Here is a 20,506-nt window from a genome sequence, read left to right as displayed (position 1 = left end):
AGGACAAATGAAAGGAGCAGGACCCCCCAACCCATAGCACCTCAATACATAAATAAAATACCCCCAAGCCTCCAATACATATACAAATTCCCCCAAGCCTCTGAATACATATAAAAATACCCCCAAGCCCCCCAATACATATAAAAATACAGACTTACCTTGGGTCAGGCCAGGCCACGTTGCGCGCTGGCAATGGACGCTTGGCGGCATGGGATACAGAGAGGAATAAGCTTACAGGCAGCTGAGAGCTGGGCCTGGCCGCGACCGGCAGCAGGGCCTGGTCAGAGGTCAGGGGAAATTTGCAGCGCCGGCCAAGCCCCCCCCAGCAAGCAGGCCCGGGACACCAGCCCTGGCAGACCCCCCATGTTGGTGGCCCTGACTATCTCGCCTAGCTTTTGCTCATTCTTTAGAAGGTCTTGGTTCAGTTTAGCAACATGCTCTTTGATATCAAGTATTACCTTCTTTAATTGAGATGTTTGGCTTGGGAACATAGGCTCCACTACTGTTACTGCAGAAGTGACTCTCCTGTGAGATACTGTTCTCCCCATCCACCATCTTAGGCCGCGCCAGGCTGAGAGCTTGCTTGCAAGCACGTGATCAAAACAATTAAAGTAAAGTAAATTGTTGGGTCCATGCTGTGCGCGCGTGCACATGCACGTGAGCGCGCAGAGGCACGATGCTTGGCGAGACAAATATTTTCGTATTTGTAGCACTTGCCCTGGTCATGTGCATGGTTCCGCCATTGAGGTTGAACCGCTCACGTGACGTCACAGGTACGCCCTCCGGCACGGGCCCCCTAAGCACTCAAGTAGCTTGCCAGGAATCGCCCAATCAGCATGAACACCTGACGTCACGGCGCTCGAGCACCAGCGCGCTCGTTTCTACCCTGTGCGAGGCCTCAGCCTCACCCCGGCCATGTCTGCACATGGATGTCGCTGTGGCATGCTGTTACCGGGAATATTCAGGTATTTATCCATCCTCGTAGGATGCACTGTATTTCTGGTCTTTAGTTTGCCTTGCTAATCAATTTGGTCGGTTCTGACATCTGCGGAGAGGAGACAGAGGTTGAGAACCAATTGCGTTTGGCAGTGGAGCTCTGCTCACACCTGACTTAGCTCCAGCGTGCCATAACCAGAAGTCCAAAAGTGATACTTGTAGTGCAGGGATGGCCAACTTCAGTCCTCAAGAGGCAAACATCAGGTCAGGTTATCAGGATATCCTTGCTTCAGGACAGGTGGCTCAGTCACTGACTGGGCAACTGATTGAGCCACCTGTGTTGAAACAGGGTCAGGGATAGCCTGAAAACCTGATCAGTTGGTGGCCCTTGAGAACTGTAGTTGGCCATCCCTGCTTCAGTGGCTAAATGGTGTTTTAAAAGAGTGCAAGCTTTCAGTTCCACTAAGAAACGAAGCTAGCATGGCTTTATTACATGTTTGCTTGTAGAAGGGCCCTGAGTGGTCCTCAAAATTAGCACTCTTTTTTTTTTAACATCAATCAAACCATAAAGGTAAAACCTTTACCTGATTTATTTTTTATTCGTTTTTTCTTTCTACTCTATGGGTTAACACAGGACCATACTCTTCTTGTGTCTCTGATAATGAGAGAGACTTTGGTGTGTGAATAATCAATGTAAAGACAGATAATCAATGTGAAGACCTATCATACCAGTTTTATTGACAGATCATAAAATGTTATTGAAAGGTGTACGCTAGCAACAACGAACGTTTCCAGGTCTGACTGGGTGTAACAGCACAGGTATAATTTAACTAACATAGCGTTATTTCACTCTCCACTTTCTCACCTTGAGTTAAACTTATTGGATAGGAGAAAGCACGTACCGTTATTGGCAGATAAAGCAACTTTGTTACAATAAAACGTCTGTTCTACATGTAGCCATGTCTAAAATTGGTGTACATATCTCTTTCTCATGCTGGCAGTAAACCTGGTAAATATGCAGGATTGCCAGTAGTCATGGTGGAGGTTTGCCCTCACACCCTGGTGAGGTGTCATATGTCCCATAGGAAGTGACAACATGCTGTGTATCCACGGTTAGTGACATCAGAGATGTGCCCACCCCCTGGAGATATAAGGCATAGCACTGTTCAAAAGTTAGTGGATAGTGGAGTGTGCATATAGTGGACCAGTTGTTAGTGGAGGAGGTGTTAAAGAAAGGTTAAGGAGCAAGTCTGGACTGAGGCTTGGAGGACAACTATGAGCCTGTGACCAGGGACCTGGCACAGGAATTATCTCTATCCGGGAGATAAAGGAACCCACCTATTAAGGGCAGAGCAAACCTTTCAAAGGGGAGCACGGTGAACATGTCGGGCTGATTACACCGACTGTGAAGGGCGGCTAGCCCACCGTGTGTGCAATAAAGATGTCCCTGTTCAACTATACCCTCGTGTGTATGTGTGGAGTGATTACACAGAGGGGTGCACCACAGAGGAGTTCCTCACCAGGACCATCCCCAAGCAAGAGAAGGGATCCTGATGAGGTGGAGGCGCTGCACTGGATATAGGTAGGACTCAGCACACTACCTCAGCTGCTTGTCTGGGTTGGCAAATCCCCACACACCATCATGTGGGAGACTCAGGAGTCCTGTTGCCAACAGGTGCACCACCAGACATCACACTGTAATGGGGACTGGTTAGATCACAGGGGCCAATATGAGATTGGGTGGGTCAGGCCAGTCCAGAAAACCCGTTACATACATCTCATTAGCATAAATGTAATATCCCGTTATTGTAGCATTACGTTGCACTATCTATGTGAATAAGATTTAGAACGGTCGTTGTTGTTACATGTACGTAACTTTGAGGATACGCGTTAACCTCAGGGAACATACTGTTTTAGATAACGTCACGTTATGAGCCCTGATTAAACTTTGTGGATGCAGCCCTTAGAACGGCTTAGTAAATATGGCCCTAATATGGGTCAGGTATCAGTCCTCCGGTAGCAATAATGTTGCAAACTCCAGCATCAGATTTAATGATAACATATATTTTTTTTTTTTTAAGCATTGTGATTTTTGTTGATTGAAATGTTACTTTGCCATACTAAAGTGTGTTTAGTATATTAGTTTTACCATGAATGGAAAATCAAATTAAAAGCAATGTGCCTGCTCCCTTTTTCCTATGACTTAAAAAAATAAAATAACATATCTTATAATGTTCTCATGAAACAAACATGAACTTATCTGTGGTGTACTGATAACGGGCCAGGTATAGAGCACATGGCAGCTTTGTGTAAATGAGGGCCTGTGACTGAACCTAAACAGCCATCTGTCTCCATGGCAACCGCTAGGAAGCTCAAAGTCCGCCTGCCAGCTCACTGCGCACTTTACGTATCCCTGCCATTCAAGAACGTTGTCCGCCTGCGGCAGCTGCGCACTTAGCGTAACCGCAGCCAGCGCGTGCTGGGGCCCCAAGTACGCTGGCTGCGTAGGATTGGTATTCCAGAAGCGTAGTGGGAAGAGTGCCAGGACTGCGCTGGTTGCGTAGATGCGGCCTGGGCTGGCTCGGTGAGAGGACTGTCACCGGAGCGGAAACACCAAGCTCCTGCCGCCTCTCAGCACCGGAGACACGGTAAGAACAGGGTGTGTTGTGAAAGGGGACACAGAAGGGATATATAACCCCGCCGGGACGGCTTTGCAATGCATTGAAGGCCTGCCTGGCAGCTGAGGGGTTAATTCAAAATAACCAGTGAATTGCCAGGGAGATGTGAAAATAACTCAAGTAAATATATATATAGTGCTGCTTACTGTGGGAAAGGATATGTTTTTTTTTTTTAAATCTATTTCTGTAGGTTGGAATAAATATATCCTGTTATATGGAAGAGAAGTAGGTTACTTTTACAATAAGTGTTTATTAAACAATTAAAAATAAACCATAGGTTTGTAATCCTGTAAACTAAACAAGTGTGGCATGTCATCACATAAGGGTAATGGTAATATAAATTCAATGCAAAGGCGGCAGCTGTTCTGCATCTCGTTAGCAGAGGCGTAATGTCACGTTATTGTAGCGCAACGTTGTATGGTAATTGGGGGGGGGGGGGGGGGTTGTTAATAAGCATGGCTTGGCGACAACTCTTTAGAAACCCCCATATAGAGCTTGTGCTGATGTTGAGAGATAGAGGAGAAGGAAATGACCATATGTTAATTAAAAGAAGCCTAAGGCTGCACTTATCGTGCCGGCGACGCGACATCGCCGTCGCGGCAAAACAAATGCATTGTGCTACCAGAAATCTGGTAGTCACTGATATTTGATTTTTTCGGCGACGGCCTCCCCTTGTGGCCAATCGGGAGCTTCTCTGTGCCTCTGCCTTCCCCTTTTATTACGTCAGCCAGCGACAGCGCCAAAACTACAAATACAACTCATTGCAATGGCGACGGGTGACGTCACTGGTCGTGTCGCCGGCTGTATAAGCGCAGCCTAACTGTTGCATTACACCAGAAGTGGCCAATTCCAGTCCTCAAGGGCCACCAACAGGTCAGGTTTTCAGAATATCCCTGCTTCAGTACATGTGGCTCAGGCGAAGACTGGGCCACTGATTGCGCCACCTGTGCTGAAGCAGGGATATTCTGAAACCCTGACCCTGGCCCTTAAGGACTGGAGTTGCCCACCCATGCAGACCCCGCAAAAGCCCTATTTTACTGTCCGGATGTGAGTAACGCCACATTTAGGGATGATATAACTAGTGGAAATTGCAATGTTATGCCAACGCCTCATTTGCATATCATTATCACTAGCGGTCGTTATATAGTTCACGCAATGCTCTTTACTGGAGAAACCATGCGTTCACGTTTATGTTATTGACCCTCGACGATACACTATACACTTAACGTGATGTTAAGTCACTTAACATGATGATAACCTATCAGAACTTTGTGTCTCTCTGGGACTAAAATTCTTGTCTTCCCTGCTGAGTCACGACAACAGACACCACCGGGGCCTGCCTGATAGAGGTGAGTGTCCGATGTGTGCGGCACACACCGCCGGGACCACGGGGGACTCAGCCTAGAGAGGACGGTCTGTTCCTGGACTTGGTGCCTGTCTATGTAGAAGCAAATTATACTCCAGCCGCTGGAGTGGGAAACCGTGCAGTAAAACTTTCCCCACGCTTTTGTGTATGTAACTCCTCCTGCAACAACCTATATCAGCCAGTGAGCAAGAGCAGAAAGTACAGTATGTTATGCATGGAAATTTCTTAGGTCAAAAGTGCAGGAAATATTTTCGCTAGGAACTTCCTGAAAGCGTTTAAAGCAGCAGCCCAAGCTGCTGTTTATTTATTTTTCCTTTTAATATGTGCACCAATGCAATCCACACAATGATGAGTAATTGGCTAAGTTGCCGATCGATCCGTTCTCCTGTGATTGATCAGCGAAGATTTGGCTCGGGGGTTCACTAAATGGCTGTCAGTGCAGCAGAAGAGCACCAAAGATGCAAAGTTCTGTGGGGAAGATCATGTGACCAGGCAGTCACTAGATACAATTGGTGCACTGCCAGAGAGAGGACAGGGCTCAAAAAGGGGGGTGTGCTAGAGCCTGTTTCAGAAGAGGAAGGGGGGTGTGACTTTGTAAATGGTTGCTACTAGAGAGAGGACAGGGCTCAAAAAGGGATGTGTGCAAGAGCCTGTTTCAGAAGAGGAAGGGGTGTGACTTTGTAAATGGTTGCTATAAAAACAAAAAATGGTTGTTGCATTATAATACATTAAAAATGTAATTCAGAATTGTTTCTAAAAGAAAAAGCTACAAGTATTTTCTCATAGTACAGAACTAATTTTTTTTTTAAAACCACACGTAGGATATTGCTTGGTCTGCAGCTTTAAGGTAATTTCCTATTGTCTTTTACTTTCCTCAGTGTTGTCTAAAACAACACCAGATGTATCACAAATACAATCCCACTAATGTTATCTTATAAATGTTAGGCTGTTTTTTACACAACTTTTGTAGTGTGTATGTCTTCTTGAATCCTACTAGATATATGCTAATGGCTTACAATACATCTCCATAGCTGCCACAGGGTAACTATATAGCATACGTAGTGGAGGGTGGGCAACTCCAGTCCTCAAGCTTCAGCACAGGTGGTGCAGTTGAAGACTGAGCCACCTGTGCTGAAACAGGGTTATCCTGAAAACCTGACCTGTTGGTGACCCTTGAGGACTGGAGTTGCCCACCCCTTGGGTTATGGAGATGGTGAAGGCTATATATTTATAAACACGCAATATCCCAGCAAGCTCAAGAACCCCAAAACCACCACATCATTTATAAAGCAAATATATAGTGTCAAAAAGGAGAGCTACTGAGCGTGGCCAAATGCATACAACAAAAAACAGAAATTCCCAATGCTACATCCAATGTGACAAAATACATACTGCAATACTTCAGTGCTGATATTCTCATGAGTAAGGGTCATTTAGTTAAACCCCTTGGCCAAAGCGTTATCAGCCTGCAGCCATGTCACGGCATACCCAATTTGCAGGTCCTAACACTACCTGATAAAATTCTCTTTTACCTCAGCTGGAGGGAGAATGACCACAGTGATGGCAGTCTGTCATAACAGGAACATGAAAAAAACTGCTACTTGGAAAGTGGGATGGAGTGATCTCGGTATGCTGTGACGTGACTGCAGGCTTATAACACTTTGGCCAAAGGGTTTAACTAAATGACCCTAAGGGCTGTTATATAGTGGCCGCTACGTGCTACGCCGTGCGCGCGCCGGCACTTATAATTGGCTGAGGTTAGTCAGCCCTTCTATACAAGGGCCGCGCGCGCGCACGGCAGTGAGCGTGCATCCGGCCGACAGCAGGGAAGATGGGGAATAGAATGATTTCGCGCCGGTAGTGGCGCTGAAATGTATGTATTGTATTGTATTGTATGTCTTTATTTGTATAACGCCATTAATGTACATAGCGCTTCACAGTAGTAATACATGTGGTAATCATATAAATAACAAATAATATAAATAACAAGTCATGGGAATAAGTGCTTCAGACATAAAAGTAACATTTAGGAAGAGGACTCCCTGCTCCGAGGAGCTTACAATCTAATTGGTATATAGGAGGAACGTACAGAGACAGTAGGAGGGCATTTTGGTAAGTGCTTCTGCAGGGGGCCCAGCTTTTTGTATCATGTATAGTATTAGCCATGGTGCTACTCATATGCTTCTTTAAGCAAGTGGGTCTTAAAGGTGAATAGAGAGGGTGCTAGTCGGGTATTGAGGGGAAGGGCATTCCAGAGGTGTGGGTTAGTCAGTGAGAAAGTTTTAAGGCGAGAGAGGGCTTTACATACAAAGGGGGTAGAGAGAAGACATCCTTGAGCAGAACGCAAGAGTCGGGATGGTGTATAACGAGAAATTAGGGCTGAGATTTAAGGCCTGGGACATAGTGATTAAATGCGGACGGAGGCGCGCTGAGGCTCAGGGAAAGCGGTGCTTTCCCTGGCCTTACACATCGTGTCATCCGTGGGCGTGTCGGGGGCGGGTCTGGGGGCGGGCCAGTGACGTAACGGAGCTGGTTCGCCCTCATTGGGCGAACCGCTCACGTGACCGGCCCTGCGCTCCGGCAAGCAGGAAAATCTCAAGACTCGGTGAGACACACGCTTCCGCACGCTTGCGCGAGCCCCTGCTAAAGCCGCTCTCATTGCGGCTGCAGGGGCTCAGTGCCGAGCAGCAGCGCGCATCAGCTTATGCGCTGACCATGCCCAAGGCCTAAGGAGGGGCAGAAGAGTGTAAAGCTTTAAAAGTGAGGAGGAGAATTGCATGTGTGATACGGGATTTGATAGGAAGCTAAGAGAACGATTTCAGCAGGGGAGACGCTGAGACAGATTTAGGAAAGAGTAGAGTGATTCTGGCCGCAGCGTTGAGGATAGATTGTAGGGGAGACAGGTGAGAGGCAGGAAGGCCAGATAGCAGGAGGTTACAGTAGTCTAGATGGGAGATAATGAGGGCCTGAGTCAGAGTTTTAGCAGTCGAGCAACAGAGGAAAGGGCGTATTTTTGTAATATTGCAGAGGAAAAAGCGACAGGTTTTAGAGACGTTTTGAATGTGAGAGGAGAATGTGAGAGGAGTCGAGTGTGACCCCTAGGCAGCGTGCTTGGGCTACTGGGTGAATGATGGTATTTCCAACAGTAATATGGAAGGAGGTAGTAAGTCCAGATTTGGGAGGAAGTATGAGGTGCTCTGTTTTTGACATGTTGAGTTTAAGTCGGCGGAGGGCCATCCAGGATGATATCGCAGGGAGACATTCATAAACTTTGGTCTGTACAGCTGGTGTAAGGTCAGGGGTTGAAAAGTAAATTTGTGTGTCGTCAGCATAGAGGTGATATTTAAACCCAAGGGATGTGATTTAGGTCGCCTAGAGCAAGTGTGTACAGAGAAAAGAGAAGAGGTCCCAGGACAGAACCCTGCAGCACCCCCACAGAGAGATCTATGGAGGAGGAGAAGGTGTTAGCAGAAGAGACACTGAAAGTACGATGGGAGAGGTAAGAGAAGATCCAGGATAGAGCTATGTTACGAATACCAAGAGTATGGAGAATGTGAAGGAGAAGAGGGTGGTCCACGGTGTCAAATGCTGCAGAGAGGTCGAGTAATATGAGCAGAGTGTAATGACCTCTGTCTTTGGCAGCATGGAGGTCATTAGTTATTTTAGTGAGGGCTGTTTCAGTCGAGTGAGCAGTGCGGAAGCCAGATTGTAGAGTGTCTAGGAGAGAATGGATGTTGAGAAAGTGGAGCGAGCGAGAGAATACAAGACGTTCAAGGAGTTTGGAGGCAAAAAGCAGGAGGGAGACAGGTCGATAGTTAGAAAGACAGGTAGGGTCAAGCTTGCTGTTTTTGAGTAATGGTATAACTGTTGCATGTTTGAAGGAGGATGGAAAGGTTCCAGAGCAGAGGGAGGAGTTAAAAATGTGTGTGAGCGTAGGGATTATAGTAGGACCAAGAGGTTTTAGGAGATGGGAGGGAATGGGGTCAAGAGGGCAGGTGGTAGAGGGAGAAGAGGCGATCAACAGCGACACATCCTCCTCTGAGACAGTGGAAAAAGAGTCAAGGAAGGCAGGAGGAGAGTTAGGAAGCATTGTAGGATGGGAGAAGGAAACAGAGGGGATGTTCTGACGAATGGAATCCACATTTTCCTTGAAATAGTCGGCAAAGTCCTGAGGTGAGATGGAGGAAGAAGAGGCAGCTGGGGGTGGTTTGAGTAGAGAGTGAAAGACAGAGAAGAGTCGACGTGGGTTAGATTTGTGTGTGTTGATTAGTGAAGAAAAGTTGGTTTGTTTAAGAATCTCTGCATAGTGGCGCCAGTATCTCTGCAGGCAGAGAAACTGTGTTTCTGAATCTAATTGGCGGTGTATAAATGTCCTGGGTCACCCGGGCCAACAGCAAGTTGTGACATCATCCGGTGCGGCTTCCTATTGGCCGGCGTGATCTGGATCTTTAAATTCCACAGAGATACCACCACCACCTACAGAGGTAATTACCTCTGGAAGCAGGGGGTCCCCGGAGCTGAAATGAACACAGTTGAGCTCCGGAGATCCCCTGCTTCAAACCTGTAATAATTTTTATATATATATATCTTATACTATATTAGTGAAAGCACTGTATGTTTGCCTGCCTGCCTGGATGTCCGGTGTCTCTAGGGGAAATCTCATTGGTCCCTTGGCCCGCCCGCCCCCGCACACCTCTCATTGGCCTGAGGCGGAGTGACGGGCCAAAGGACACACAGGGACACACACACACACACACAGGGAACACAGGGACACACACACACACACAGGGACACACACACACAGGGGGGGGGACACACACACACAGACACACACACACACACACACAGGGACACACACACACACACACACACACACACACACACAGGGACACACACACACAGTGACACACACACACACAGTGACACACACACACACACACACACACACTGTTACATACATTAGCGGGGCTCACAGTGTTAGCAGCACCCGCGCGCACCTCCTCCTCTCCCCGTGTCTCCCGCGCTTTCACCCCGACCCCCCCTCCCCCGGCGCCGCTACAGTCAGCGGGACACACACACTATTATTACCCCTTCAGCGCCCCCCCCCCCCCCCCACCCAGTGTCAGCGGCCGTGCGAGACCCCCCCTCTATATCTCCCACCTCTCCCCCCCACACATATACATGCCCCCCCCTCCCCGGCGCTACAACTCACCCCTCCCCGGCGGGGGAACAGCCAGTGGCCAGGCAGGCTGCCTCGCGGCGCCGAGTGCCCAAGATGGCGGCGCCCGGGACACAGCGGGGGAGCGGCCATAACACGCTGCCTCCCGCCTCAGATCCACGTGGGACCTGCCGGATGGGTGAGTGAGCGGCCTTCACCTCCCCTCCACCCCCCCTTCACCTCCCCTCCACCCCCCCCCCCTCACCCCCAGTGTCAGTGTCTCCCCGATACCCCCCCCCCCCCCGGCGCCGCTACAGTCAGCGGGGGAGCGAGCGAGCGCCCGGGACACAGCGGGAGAGCGGCCACAACACGCTGCCTCCCGCCTCAGATCCACGTGGGACCTGCCGGACGGGTGAGTGAGCGGCCTTCACCTCCCCTCACCCACCCCTCACCCCCCATCACCTCCGCTCACCCCCTTTCACCTCCCCTCACTCCACTTCTCCCTTCCCCCCCCCTTCACCTCCCCATTTACCTCCCACCCTTCACCTCCCCTCCACCCCCCCTTCACCTCCCCTCCACCCCCCCTTCACCTCCCCTCCACCCCCCCCCCCTTCACCTCCCTTCCACCCCCCCCTTCACCTCCCTTCCACCCCCCCTTCACCTCCCTTCCACTCCCCCCCCTTCACCTCCCCTCCACCCCCCCACCTTCACCTCCCCTCCACCCCCCCTTCCCACCGCCTCCCCCCCCTTCCCACTGCCTCCCCCCCTTCCCACCGCCTCCCCCCCCTTCCCACCGCCTCCCCCCCCTTCCCACCGCCTCCCCCCCCTTCCCTCCACCTTCCAACCGCCTCCCCCCCTTCCCACCGCCTCCCCCCTTCCCCCCTTCCTCCCCTTCCCACCGCCTCCCCCCCCCTTCCCACCGCCTCCCAGCCCCCCTTCCCACCGCCTCCCCCCACCGCCTCCCACCCCCCCTTCCCACCGCCTCCCACCCCCCCTTCCCACCGCCTCCCTCCCACCGCCTCCCCCCCCTTCCCTTCTCCCCTTCCCCCCCGCTCCCCTTCCCCCCCCCGCTCCCCTTCCCCCCCCGCTCCCCTTCCCCCCCCCGCTCCCCTTCCCCCCCTCCGCTCCCCTTCCCCCCCCTCCGCTCCCCTTCCCCCCCCTCCGCTCCCCTTCCCCCCCCTCCGCTCCCCTTCCCCCCCCTCCGCTCCCCTTCACCCCCCCTCCGCTCCCCTTTCCACCCCCCCTCCGCTCCCCTTTCCACCCCCCCTCCGCTCCTCTTCCCCCCCCCTCCCGCTCCTCTTCCCCCCCCCCATCCACCTCTTTTTCCCCTTTCCCCTCCCACACTTCCACCCCCTCCTCTAACCCTTCCCCCCCTCCTCTAACCCTTCCCCCCCATCCTCTAACCCTTCCCCCCCATCCTCTAACCCTTCCCCCCCCTCCTCTAACCCTTCCCCCCCCTCCTCTAACCCTTCCCCCCCCCTCCTCTAACCCTTCCCCCCCCTCCTCTAACCCTTCCCCCCCCCTCCTCTAACCCTTCCCCCCTCCTCTAACCCTTCCCCCCTCCTCTAACCCTTGCCCCCCTCCTCCACCCCTTGCCCCCCTCCTCCACCCCTTGCCCCCCTCCTCCACCCCTTGCCCCCCTCCTCCACCCCCTCCTCCCCTTCCCGCCGCCCTTCGCCTTCATGCCCGCCTTACCCGCCTCCCCACCCCTGCCTCTGCCTTTCACCCGCCCTTACTCCGGCCGCCTCTGCCTTTCACCCACCGCCTCACAGCCGCTGCACGCACTCAACAGACACCCGCCACACTCGACACATACCTGCCGCCACACACACCTGCTGCCTCCCGCCCCTACGCACCGACATCACTGACCCACCGCCTCACACCCTAGCAGGACCCCCACTCACAGACAGCACTCACAACCCACGCGCCAGCCGCCGCCTCACACCCTTGCAGGACCCCCACTCACAGACAGCACTCACAACCCACGCACCACCCGCCGCCTCACACCCTAGTAGGACCCCCACTCGCACACAGCACTCACAACCCACGCGCCACCCGCCGCCTCACACCCTAGCAGGACACACGACTCAGATTTTTACATCACTTATGCCACCAAAATATACATTGTACTGTGGTGTGGTTACAATAAACCATTTTTATACAACATCGTATTACATTTTCTTCCATCTTTCTTTTCAATATTATTATCCAACCTTTACAACAAACAGTCACCTATTGTTCCACGATTTATAAATAATACTACCTATTACGCATTTACATCCCGGGCAACGCCGGGTCTCTCAGCTAGTATATATATATATATATATATATATATATATATATATATATATATATATATATATTATAGCATATAGCATTATAACATAAAGTTAACCCGTATTGCTGCTTTATACACACCTAAAAAAAAAGTTACAAATACCAGCATAAAATGAAGGAAGGGCTTTATGTATAGAGCCTTTTATAGCGAGGAGCCACTAATGAGTAACTACAGCCAAAGTGTACAAGCCGGAGTTACAGAAATGTTCCTCTCATCCGTTTTCACCAAATGTTCAGCTTGAGAAAACCATGTCTGGTAGCATGTGACTCATTAATGTTCACGTTAATAGTGCGAACTACTGTAACATCACTCATCCATATCATCTAGTGATTCTACTTTGGCTTTATTGCACAAAGCTGTAAAATTAATTTAACAAAGTGGGTTTTTAAATCATTAAAATAATTGCCGGTTTACTGTTATTGAATGAAAACATTGAGACACATTATAACAAGGTGCGTGCTTTCTGTGCAATGCAGGAGAGCGGTGCCATGATGCAGGATGAGTGCGATGGAAAGGCAGCGAGTATTGTGTTGGGGAGATCGCTGAGCGAGCCAGCCAGGTTTGCATATGCTGGCCTCTGTGCCCTCTCTTTGGCTCAACTCTATCCGGAAAAGGAACAAAGGTAATTTGTATTCCAGCTGCTGGAACCGGGACAATGGAAAGCCTAATTCAGTCTGTGCCATTGTCATGGGTGCTACAGTTTGTGTGGTATATGAGTGCAATACTGTATACATTATGCTACTGTTTTTTTTACCAACTGGTGCCACGTCTTGCAGGAGCTTCTGCAGGACAATTGTGGAGGACTTGGTGCAATGGCTGGATTTATCAGAGTCGGTAGTTCCTGCGATGGTGGCATTTGCCAGTGGCTTAGGGGGTGAAGGAACAGAAACATTTGCTCAAATGTTACTGGAGGATCCCATCTTGAAAATGCATCCATCTATTATCACTCAGGTATAGCTACCAATGTCCAGTACGGGTTCCTTAACATTCGTCGGTCCAGGTTCACTAAAGGGTGCTAACCAACAATCCCACCTAATAACTTTTTTACCGCATTGGAATCGGGTGGTCCTCCTGAACTGATCCTTGCTGTTTTCAGCCCTGGTGAGCCCCCAGGTTCCAGAGAGGACCACCTGTGAAGTTACTGGTGTAATTTCCTGGTTTGCAAAAGGAATTTAAATGGTGATTCAATAGAAAACCACAGCCAATGAAGGTGTGGGGTTCCTTTTGGCAGTAACCAGATCTGACGGCCATTTTGTTTCCCTTGGAGGAAGATTTATAACCGGTAACTTCATCAGTAAGTATCTCGGAGACCAAGGGGTCCCCTAAGCAGAAAGTAGTATAGTTCAGCTCCGGATGACCCTCAAGTTTCCATGTTGTAAAACATTTTTAACTCCCATTTATATGTATCCATTAAATCCATTAAGATGTACTAAAGCTTAGCACCCATCAGTAAATCTGGGCCTTACTCATCTGTCTACGTGTTTCACAGTGTTGAGAAGAACAAACACATCTTTCTCATTATATGATCCAGTGATAGGACAACAGGCAAACATGGAACCTGCGTTTCTTGTGTGTGTGTGTGTATTCCCTTTGTGGGTGTGTGGGTGTGTTCCCTTTGTGGGTGTGGTACATTATTCAGGCCATAGGTGATTTCTTCTATCTTCACGTACGTGTCGCTCCCCTGAGTAAGCGGGTAATGCTCAGTAGGCCATACGTTTATTTTTCTGAGATCATGGATTATCATGTGATGGGAGTAATAGACTTGATGACCCTTATTGATCTTTCATAACTCATTGGGTGACTTCTGCATCATAATCTGACATAATAAGTATTAGCAAAGCAATCCCTTAGTCTTGTAATTTTACTTAGATATTGATTAAAAAAATTGGCGAAGATAAAATCATATTATACGTTACATATTTTTACATGTAAAAATAGCATTTCATGTCCTTTTTTTTACTACTTGTCTCCCATGCAACATTTTCCAAACTCTATTTCACCTTTTCACTGTTGCTCGCTGCACACTTTAAAACAGCTGTCCAAGCTGCGTTTTAATTATTTTTTTATTTTACATTTTTCCCCTTTTAATATGTGCATCAATACAATCCACACAATGATAAGCAATTAGCTAACTTGCTGATCGATCCGTTCTCCTGTGATCGATCGACAATTTGGCTCGGGGGTTCACTAAATGGGTGTCAGTGCAGCAGAAGAGGACCAAAAATACCAAGTTCTGTGGGGAAGAACATGTGACAAGGCAGTCACTAGATATAATTGGTGCTCTGCTAGATAAAGACCATAAGGTCGATACGTTGTGTGGCACAATAAATCTTTCTTATTCAGAAATCCGTGGAGTGCTGGATCCCTTCTTTTCCTGCTAGAGAGAGGGCAGGGCTCAAAAATGGGTGTGCTAGAGCCTGTTTCAGAAGAGGAAGGGGGTGTGACTTTGTAAATGGTTGCTATAGAAACAAACTACATTAAAAAAGTCATTCAGAGTTGTTTAAAAAAATAAATGCTACAAGTACTTTCTCATAGTACTCAACTGATTTATTAAAAAACCCCAAAAAAAACCATGTAGAATATTGCTTGGTCTGCAGCTTTAATGTGCAAAGATAGCATCCCCATGCATGGGCTGGGAAGAAAGAGACGGAGCAGGGTGTAATGCAGCCACCACATGCTCCCTGATAGAAGCTGAATGAAGGTCTGTGGCAGGATTTACAGATTTGCCTATTTTTGCATCAGTGTGTTTTTTTTTTGTACTTCCTAATTAATATTTTTCTGTCATTTAGAAATACTCCACTGGGTATTACAGATACAATGGATCCATGACGTCTTCATTCCTTTTTTTTGCCTTTTCTTAAGAGAGGAATACTTCATGTTAGTGACGTTTTCCTTTGTACTTATTTCTTATTTTCCCTCTTGTTTTGCAGGATCTGGTGTCCTTCTCACTCAGAGATGGTAAGTTTTTCTTATGACATTTAAAAATGTTTATTTTTCAGCATTTGTATGGGGGTACAGAAAAGGAAAAAGGGGAGACAAGAGCTTAGGTACAATTCTCATCTTGGCTCCTAGCACATTGCAATTTCATACTGGTAATGATATTTGGTATTATGTAGCGCGGGGGGGGGGGAAGAATAGGAGAGGGGGACAGGTCTTTATCAAGGACAGACAGGGTTGCCACCTCTTCTTTTTGACCCGGAGACTCCGGGTTTCGGGCACTTGGCTACCGGTTTAGTCCGTCAATCTCCGGGTGGCAGCGGTGTGCTGCGGCGGCGGCGTCTCCGAGACTCCGGCATTCTCATGTATTCTTCTGCAATTCCCCCTCCAACTGCAGTGAACATGAATGATGCCATGCTGCCATGGTAATGGGACGCTCCGTGACGTCATGACGCCATGGCAACGCGACGCCGCATAGTGTCATGATGGAGAAACAGCAAAAGGAGTCCAAGATAAAGCAATATGTGCAAGTCAAGAAAGCAAACCGTCCTTTGCTGAGTCACTGCTCCTCTGTGTCTCTGCTACTGACAAGCTCGCAAGCTTTGCTGTTTCTCCATTATTGCTGGATTGCTACTTCTGTGTTACTAATAAGGCCTTGACCCCGCTGCCTACTGTGGCGGACGCTGCACGGACGAAAGCCCTCCCCTCAATGGCGCCGGGCCCGCTGCGAGGGGGGGCCACAGCGCTGGGGCGAGAGTTGCTCCTGCTCTCAATAGAATTGAGAGTAGGACTCGCGACGAGCTATACGGCACGCCCCCCGGCGGTTCAGCCAATGAGGGCGAACCGCGCCCCCGTCACTCCCCCGCCACGCCCCCCCCCCCCCCCCCGGTCTCTCTTCCTGCAGTGAGCTGCAGACCAGGGAATCGGCTGCACGCGCCGCCAATCTCGCGGGCGCGCGTTGCAGCGGAGTTACCGGGGCCTTAGCCTTACCTTGCCTGATCTCATATACTGTTGATCCTTATTGTAGGACATTTAAGTATTTACAGGAGGTCTTTACTGGATCTTGATTGCTTTATTGCTGGTCTTCGTTTGCTGTATTTCTGTATCTGTATTACCAATAGCCTTACCTGATCAGATATTCAGTTGTTCCTTATTGTAGGACAGGGCGCATTGTATATAGGGGAGTGAGGATATAGGGACGTACCTCTGGGTCCCTTTGGATCAGAGGGAACGGGCTTGAGAAAGATGTTAGTACCTCGAAACGGTCGTTGCCCCCCCCTTGCATACCCTCCTCCTTTTAGTGTGTTTTTCTCCCTTGTTTTTGTAGTGTGTTGTCACCTTGTCTCCCTTTCCCACTCCCCTTCCCCAAGACTCTGTTTCCAATGTGATGTGCAACTCCAAGTCATTTTTTCCCTTGTGTTCTCATTAAAACTTATTGCATATTTCAGACATACTCTTGTAGTAGAGTTGCTGGGAAACCTTTGTATTTTATTTTTGAATAACCGCTTGTTTTGCCACGTTTGACGTAACTGCTGGCGGAAATGAAAAAATAAAACGTTTGAGATGTGTCCACACACATTTTATGGTTAAAATAAAAATAATCATATCCGGCGTCCTTAGAACAATGAGCCATAATGTTTAGACATTTCCCCGTTTGTTTAGTAGCTAAACTTGGCAGCATGTTATATTTCTGAAGGTCTTTGAAGGAGTCTCATATATTTAAACTGTCTGATAATCAGTAACTGGATTTTAAGATTAACAACAAAGAAAAGAAGGAAGCTGTTGGGTTAGTACAGGGGTCGACAACTCCAGTCCTGGAGGGCCACCAACGGGTCAGGTTTTCAGTCTATCCCTGCTTCAGCACAGGTGGCTTAGTCAGTCTTTGACTGAGCCACTGATTGAGCCACCTGTGCTGAAGCAGGACTATTCTGTAAACCTGACCTGAGGACTGGAGTTGTCCACCCCTGAGTTAGGAGGTAGAGTTGTGGCAGAAGTGCAGTTTTCTTCTTTTATTTCTAGAGTATTGCTGTTTTAAGAATAATCTGCATATCGCGCGTATATAAGGAGTCATACAAATGAATCTAGCGGCAGGCATCTGTTGAGAAATACATGCAGGACTAAGAAAAATGGTTAACTGCACCATAAAATAAGTTGATTAAAAAAGTAAATCAGGCATGTACTGTACTCTAAGAAACACAATATATGTAATTTTGTAGTCTGGATGCAAAAACACAGCAGCCAATAAAGTTCATACCATATTTCTGAACAGTATATACAATTGTTCCACACTCTCGGCCCAGGTTGGGGAAAGCAGCACAGGGCAGGGTGATGGTGTGAAAACCATGTCGGTATGATGGGGTAGGTTTCCTCTCTCTAAGTATAAAGTGAATCCCCCTCAGGGAAGCCTCATGTGCGAGTCTGGCTGTATTTGTTTGTGCAGGATATTACGATGCCCGAGTCCGCGTGCTGATATCACATGTCTCTTGGCTGCTGCGAGTTTCTCCAGAAACAATGGAGAGCTGTGAGGAATCCCTGATCCTAGGTCTGAAGGAGCACACAGAAGAAGAGCCTTCAGAGTAAGCACTTGTTCTATGGTAGTACAATATGACCTTATGTCCTCTAACACTCATGTCTTACCCACACATTAAAGGGGGTCTTCACACTGCCATGGGGATTCACTCAAAAAAAGAAAGTTACGCTTTACACAGTTATGTGCATCCCCTTCCTTCCAGCATTTTGCCTCTCTTCACTTCTTTCCTTCCATCTTTCTGCCTATGTGCCCCCTTTTCCTCCCCCTCTCTGTAACTGCTTGACTCTTTCTGCCTGTGTATCCATTGCCTCTTCCTGCCTCCTTCTTTCTTTTTCTCCCTCTGGGCCTGCTTAACTTCTTTCTGCTTCTTTCTCCATTTCCCCATGTTTCTGCCCCTGTGGTGACCTTCACTATTTCTGCCCCTGGGCCTTCTTTGTCTTCCCTTCCCGCCTGTGCTTTTGTCTGCTTACTGTGCTACAGCCAAGGCTGGTTTTATAGTAGCCGCGTCCGTGCATGCGCGCGAGTGCTACAGCTCGTGCACGTGAAACACACGTTTTGTGTGTTTAGAGTTCAGTGCTGTGAGCGACAGATGGGCGTGGTTAGGACGCGAAGGGGTAGGCGTGTTGTAGAAGTCATAATATACAAAAAAAAGTTATTAAAGTGCATTGCACTTGTGAATAGAAGCATAGACACATACTGTACATGCATTATTTAATTCATCTGTGTATACATGTGTCCGTGATATGAGTCCATAGTACTGTATAAAAGTAGGTAATTAACCCGCTTTCCTTTACCTCCTAAAAACCATTGTGAAAATCTGCCACCTTTTCATTGCAATGTGGACTCTAACAGGGGGTGTGTGAAATTGTCAATCCTGTGTGCGCCACCTGTGATGAGATCATGCGTTTTCTGCACAGCCTGCGTGTCAAATAACCAATTACAAAGGCCGAGATAAGGGCCGTAAAACCCCAAATAATACCTCAGGTGTAAATATTTGCAAACCATTGTCATCATCAACTTTCAAAAACAATTCCTAAAACACTTTGCTATTGACCACATCCCTATTATTCGTTCAGCTTGGTCCTGTTTGTTGCTGCACTTTTAATGAGTGGGACTTGGCTCCAATAAATGTGTCATCTTCTATATTAATGTGTTACCTGTCTTGGTAGTGGCCTATTGGTTACCGGAGTGTGATGTCAAGCGGCAGCAGCGCGAAAAGAAACTATTCAGAGTCTTTCCTCTGATCTGCCGGCTCAACGCTCACAGCTGTGTGCGCGTGCGGCGAACTATATAAAGTCAGGCTTCACACAGCCAATTATAAGTGCCACGCGCAATTTATTACGGGCCTTAGAAGCAGCGGGTCCCAGTTATGTTCCAGAGCTGCTCTCACTTGAGCTGGCAATTTCAAAATGGAGAGAGCGGTCACGACATGATAGAGCAGATCAGCAGCTTCACTGGATCATGCTGTTGTCCAGTTAACACTCATGTGCACAGCACTGTCGGGTAGCCCAGGGCATACTGTATGCATAAGCACCACGAGAGACTGGCCTCCTTATACAATACACACATTGTCTACTAGTGGCTGTAGATGAGAAATGGTATTTCTTGATGCTTGTACTGTACTTTGTTTTTAAATAATTTGTACACATTTTCAGTGTTATTTTATTAAACAAAGCAGAATTGAATGTAAAGTCTTTATTAAATTCTCACCGTGAGCCTCTTTGTTTCTCCTCTCACCTTTGCCTTTCCATTGCTTTTTTTCTCCTTACTTTGTGACTTTTAACTTATTCCATGATGTGTTATCTAACTTCCCTCCCTGTTAGACATTATCTCACAGTCTCTCTTGCCTTGGCATGCCTTTCTCTAACCCCTCGATACACGGAACAGATCCGTTCCTGATAAGTTTTCCGTAACCCGAAATTCCGTTTAACGAACCCTATTTTCCCATTGACTTCCATTATATAGCTGCAGATACGTTCCCAAAAAATCAGCTACAAGACATTAATAAAATCACAATGAAGAATGCAGCAAACTTTTTTAAAGCACATATTTAATGGATGCAGAGAGATGTGGTGATCGCTGTGTGAGGTGATGCAGGGAGATGGGGTGATCGCTGTGTGAGGTGATGCAGGGAGATGGGGTGATCGCTGTGTGAGGTGATGCAGGGAGATGGGGTGATCGCTGTGTGAGGTGATGCAGGGAGATGGGGTGATCGCTGTGTGAGGTGGTGCAGGGAGATGGGGTGATCGCTGTGTGAGGTGATGCAGGGAGATGGGGTGATCGCTGTATGAGGTGGTGCAGGGAGATGGGGTGATCGCTGTGTGAGGTGATGCAGGGAGATGGGGTGATCGCTGTGTGAGGTGATGCAGGGAGATGGGTTGATCGCTGTGTGAGGTGATGCAGGGAGATGGGGTGATCGCTGTGTGAGGTGATGCAGGGAGATGGGGTGATCGCTGTGTGAGGTGGTGCAGGGAGATGGGGTGATCGCTGTGTGAGGTGATGCAGGGAGATGGGGTGATCGCTGTGTGAGGTGATGCAGGGAGATGGGGTAATCGCTGTGTGA

General features: G+C 48.5%; 1 protein-coding gene across 2 annotated transcripts in view; it reads left to right on the top strand.

The window, feature by feature from the left end:
- Positions 1-3,469: 3,469 nt before the first annotated feature.
- Positions 3,470-20,506, top strand: part of TMCO4 (transmembrane and coiled-coil domains 4) — a 62,068-nt gene continuing 45,031 nt past the window's right edge. Inside the window, exons 1-6 of one of the 2 annotated variants that reach the window (XM_075606035.1) lie at positions 3,470-3,584; positions 8,348-8,479; positions 12,953-13,098; positions 13,253-13,427; positions 15,407-15,434; positions 17,854-17,989. In XM_075606035.1, coding sequence (XP_075462150.1) covers positions 8,471-8,479; positions 12,953-13,098; positions 13,253-13,427; positions 15,407-15,434; positions 17,854-17,989 — 494 coding nt within the window. In that variant the 5' untranslated portion in view covers positions 3,470-3,584; positions 8,348-8,470. The remainder of the gene's footprint in view (positions 3,585-8,347; positions 8,480-12,952; positions 13,099-13,252; positions 13,428-15,406; positions 15,435-17,853; positions 17,990-20,506) is intronic. The other variant, XM_075606037.1, reaches the window with a different exon arrangement.

This window comes from Ascaphus truei, chromosome 6, assembly GCF_040206685.1.
Source record: "Ascaphus truei isolate aAscTru1 chromosome 6, aAscTru1.hap1, whole genome shotgun sequence".
NCBI classification, from domain to species: domain Eukaryota; kingdom Metazoa; phylum Chordata; class Amphibia; order Anura; family Ascaphidae; genus Ascaphus; species Ascaphus truei.
This window is presented reverse-complemented; position numbering and strand designations above follow the sequence as displayed.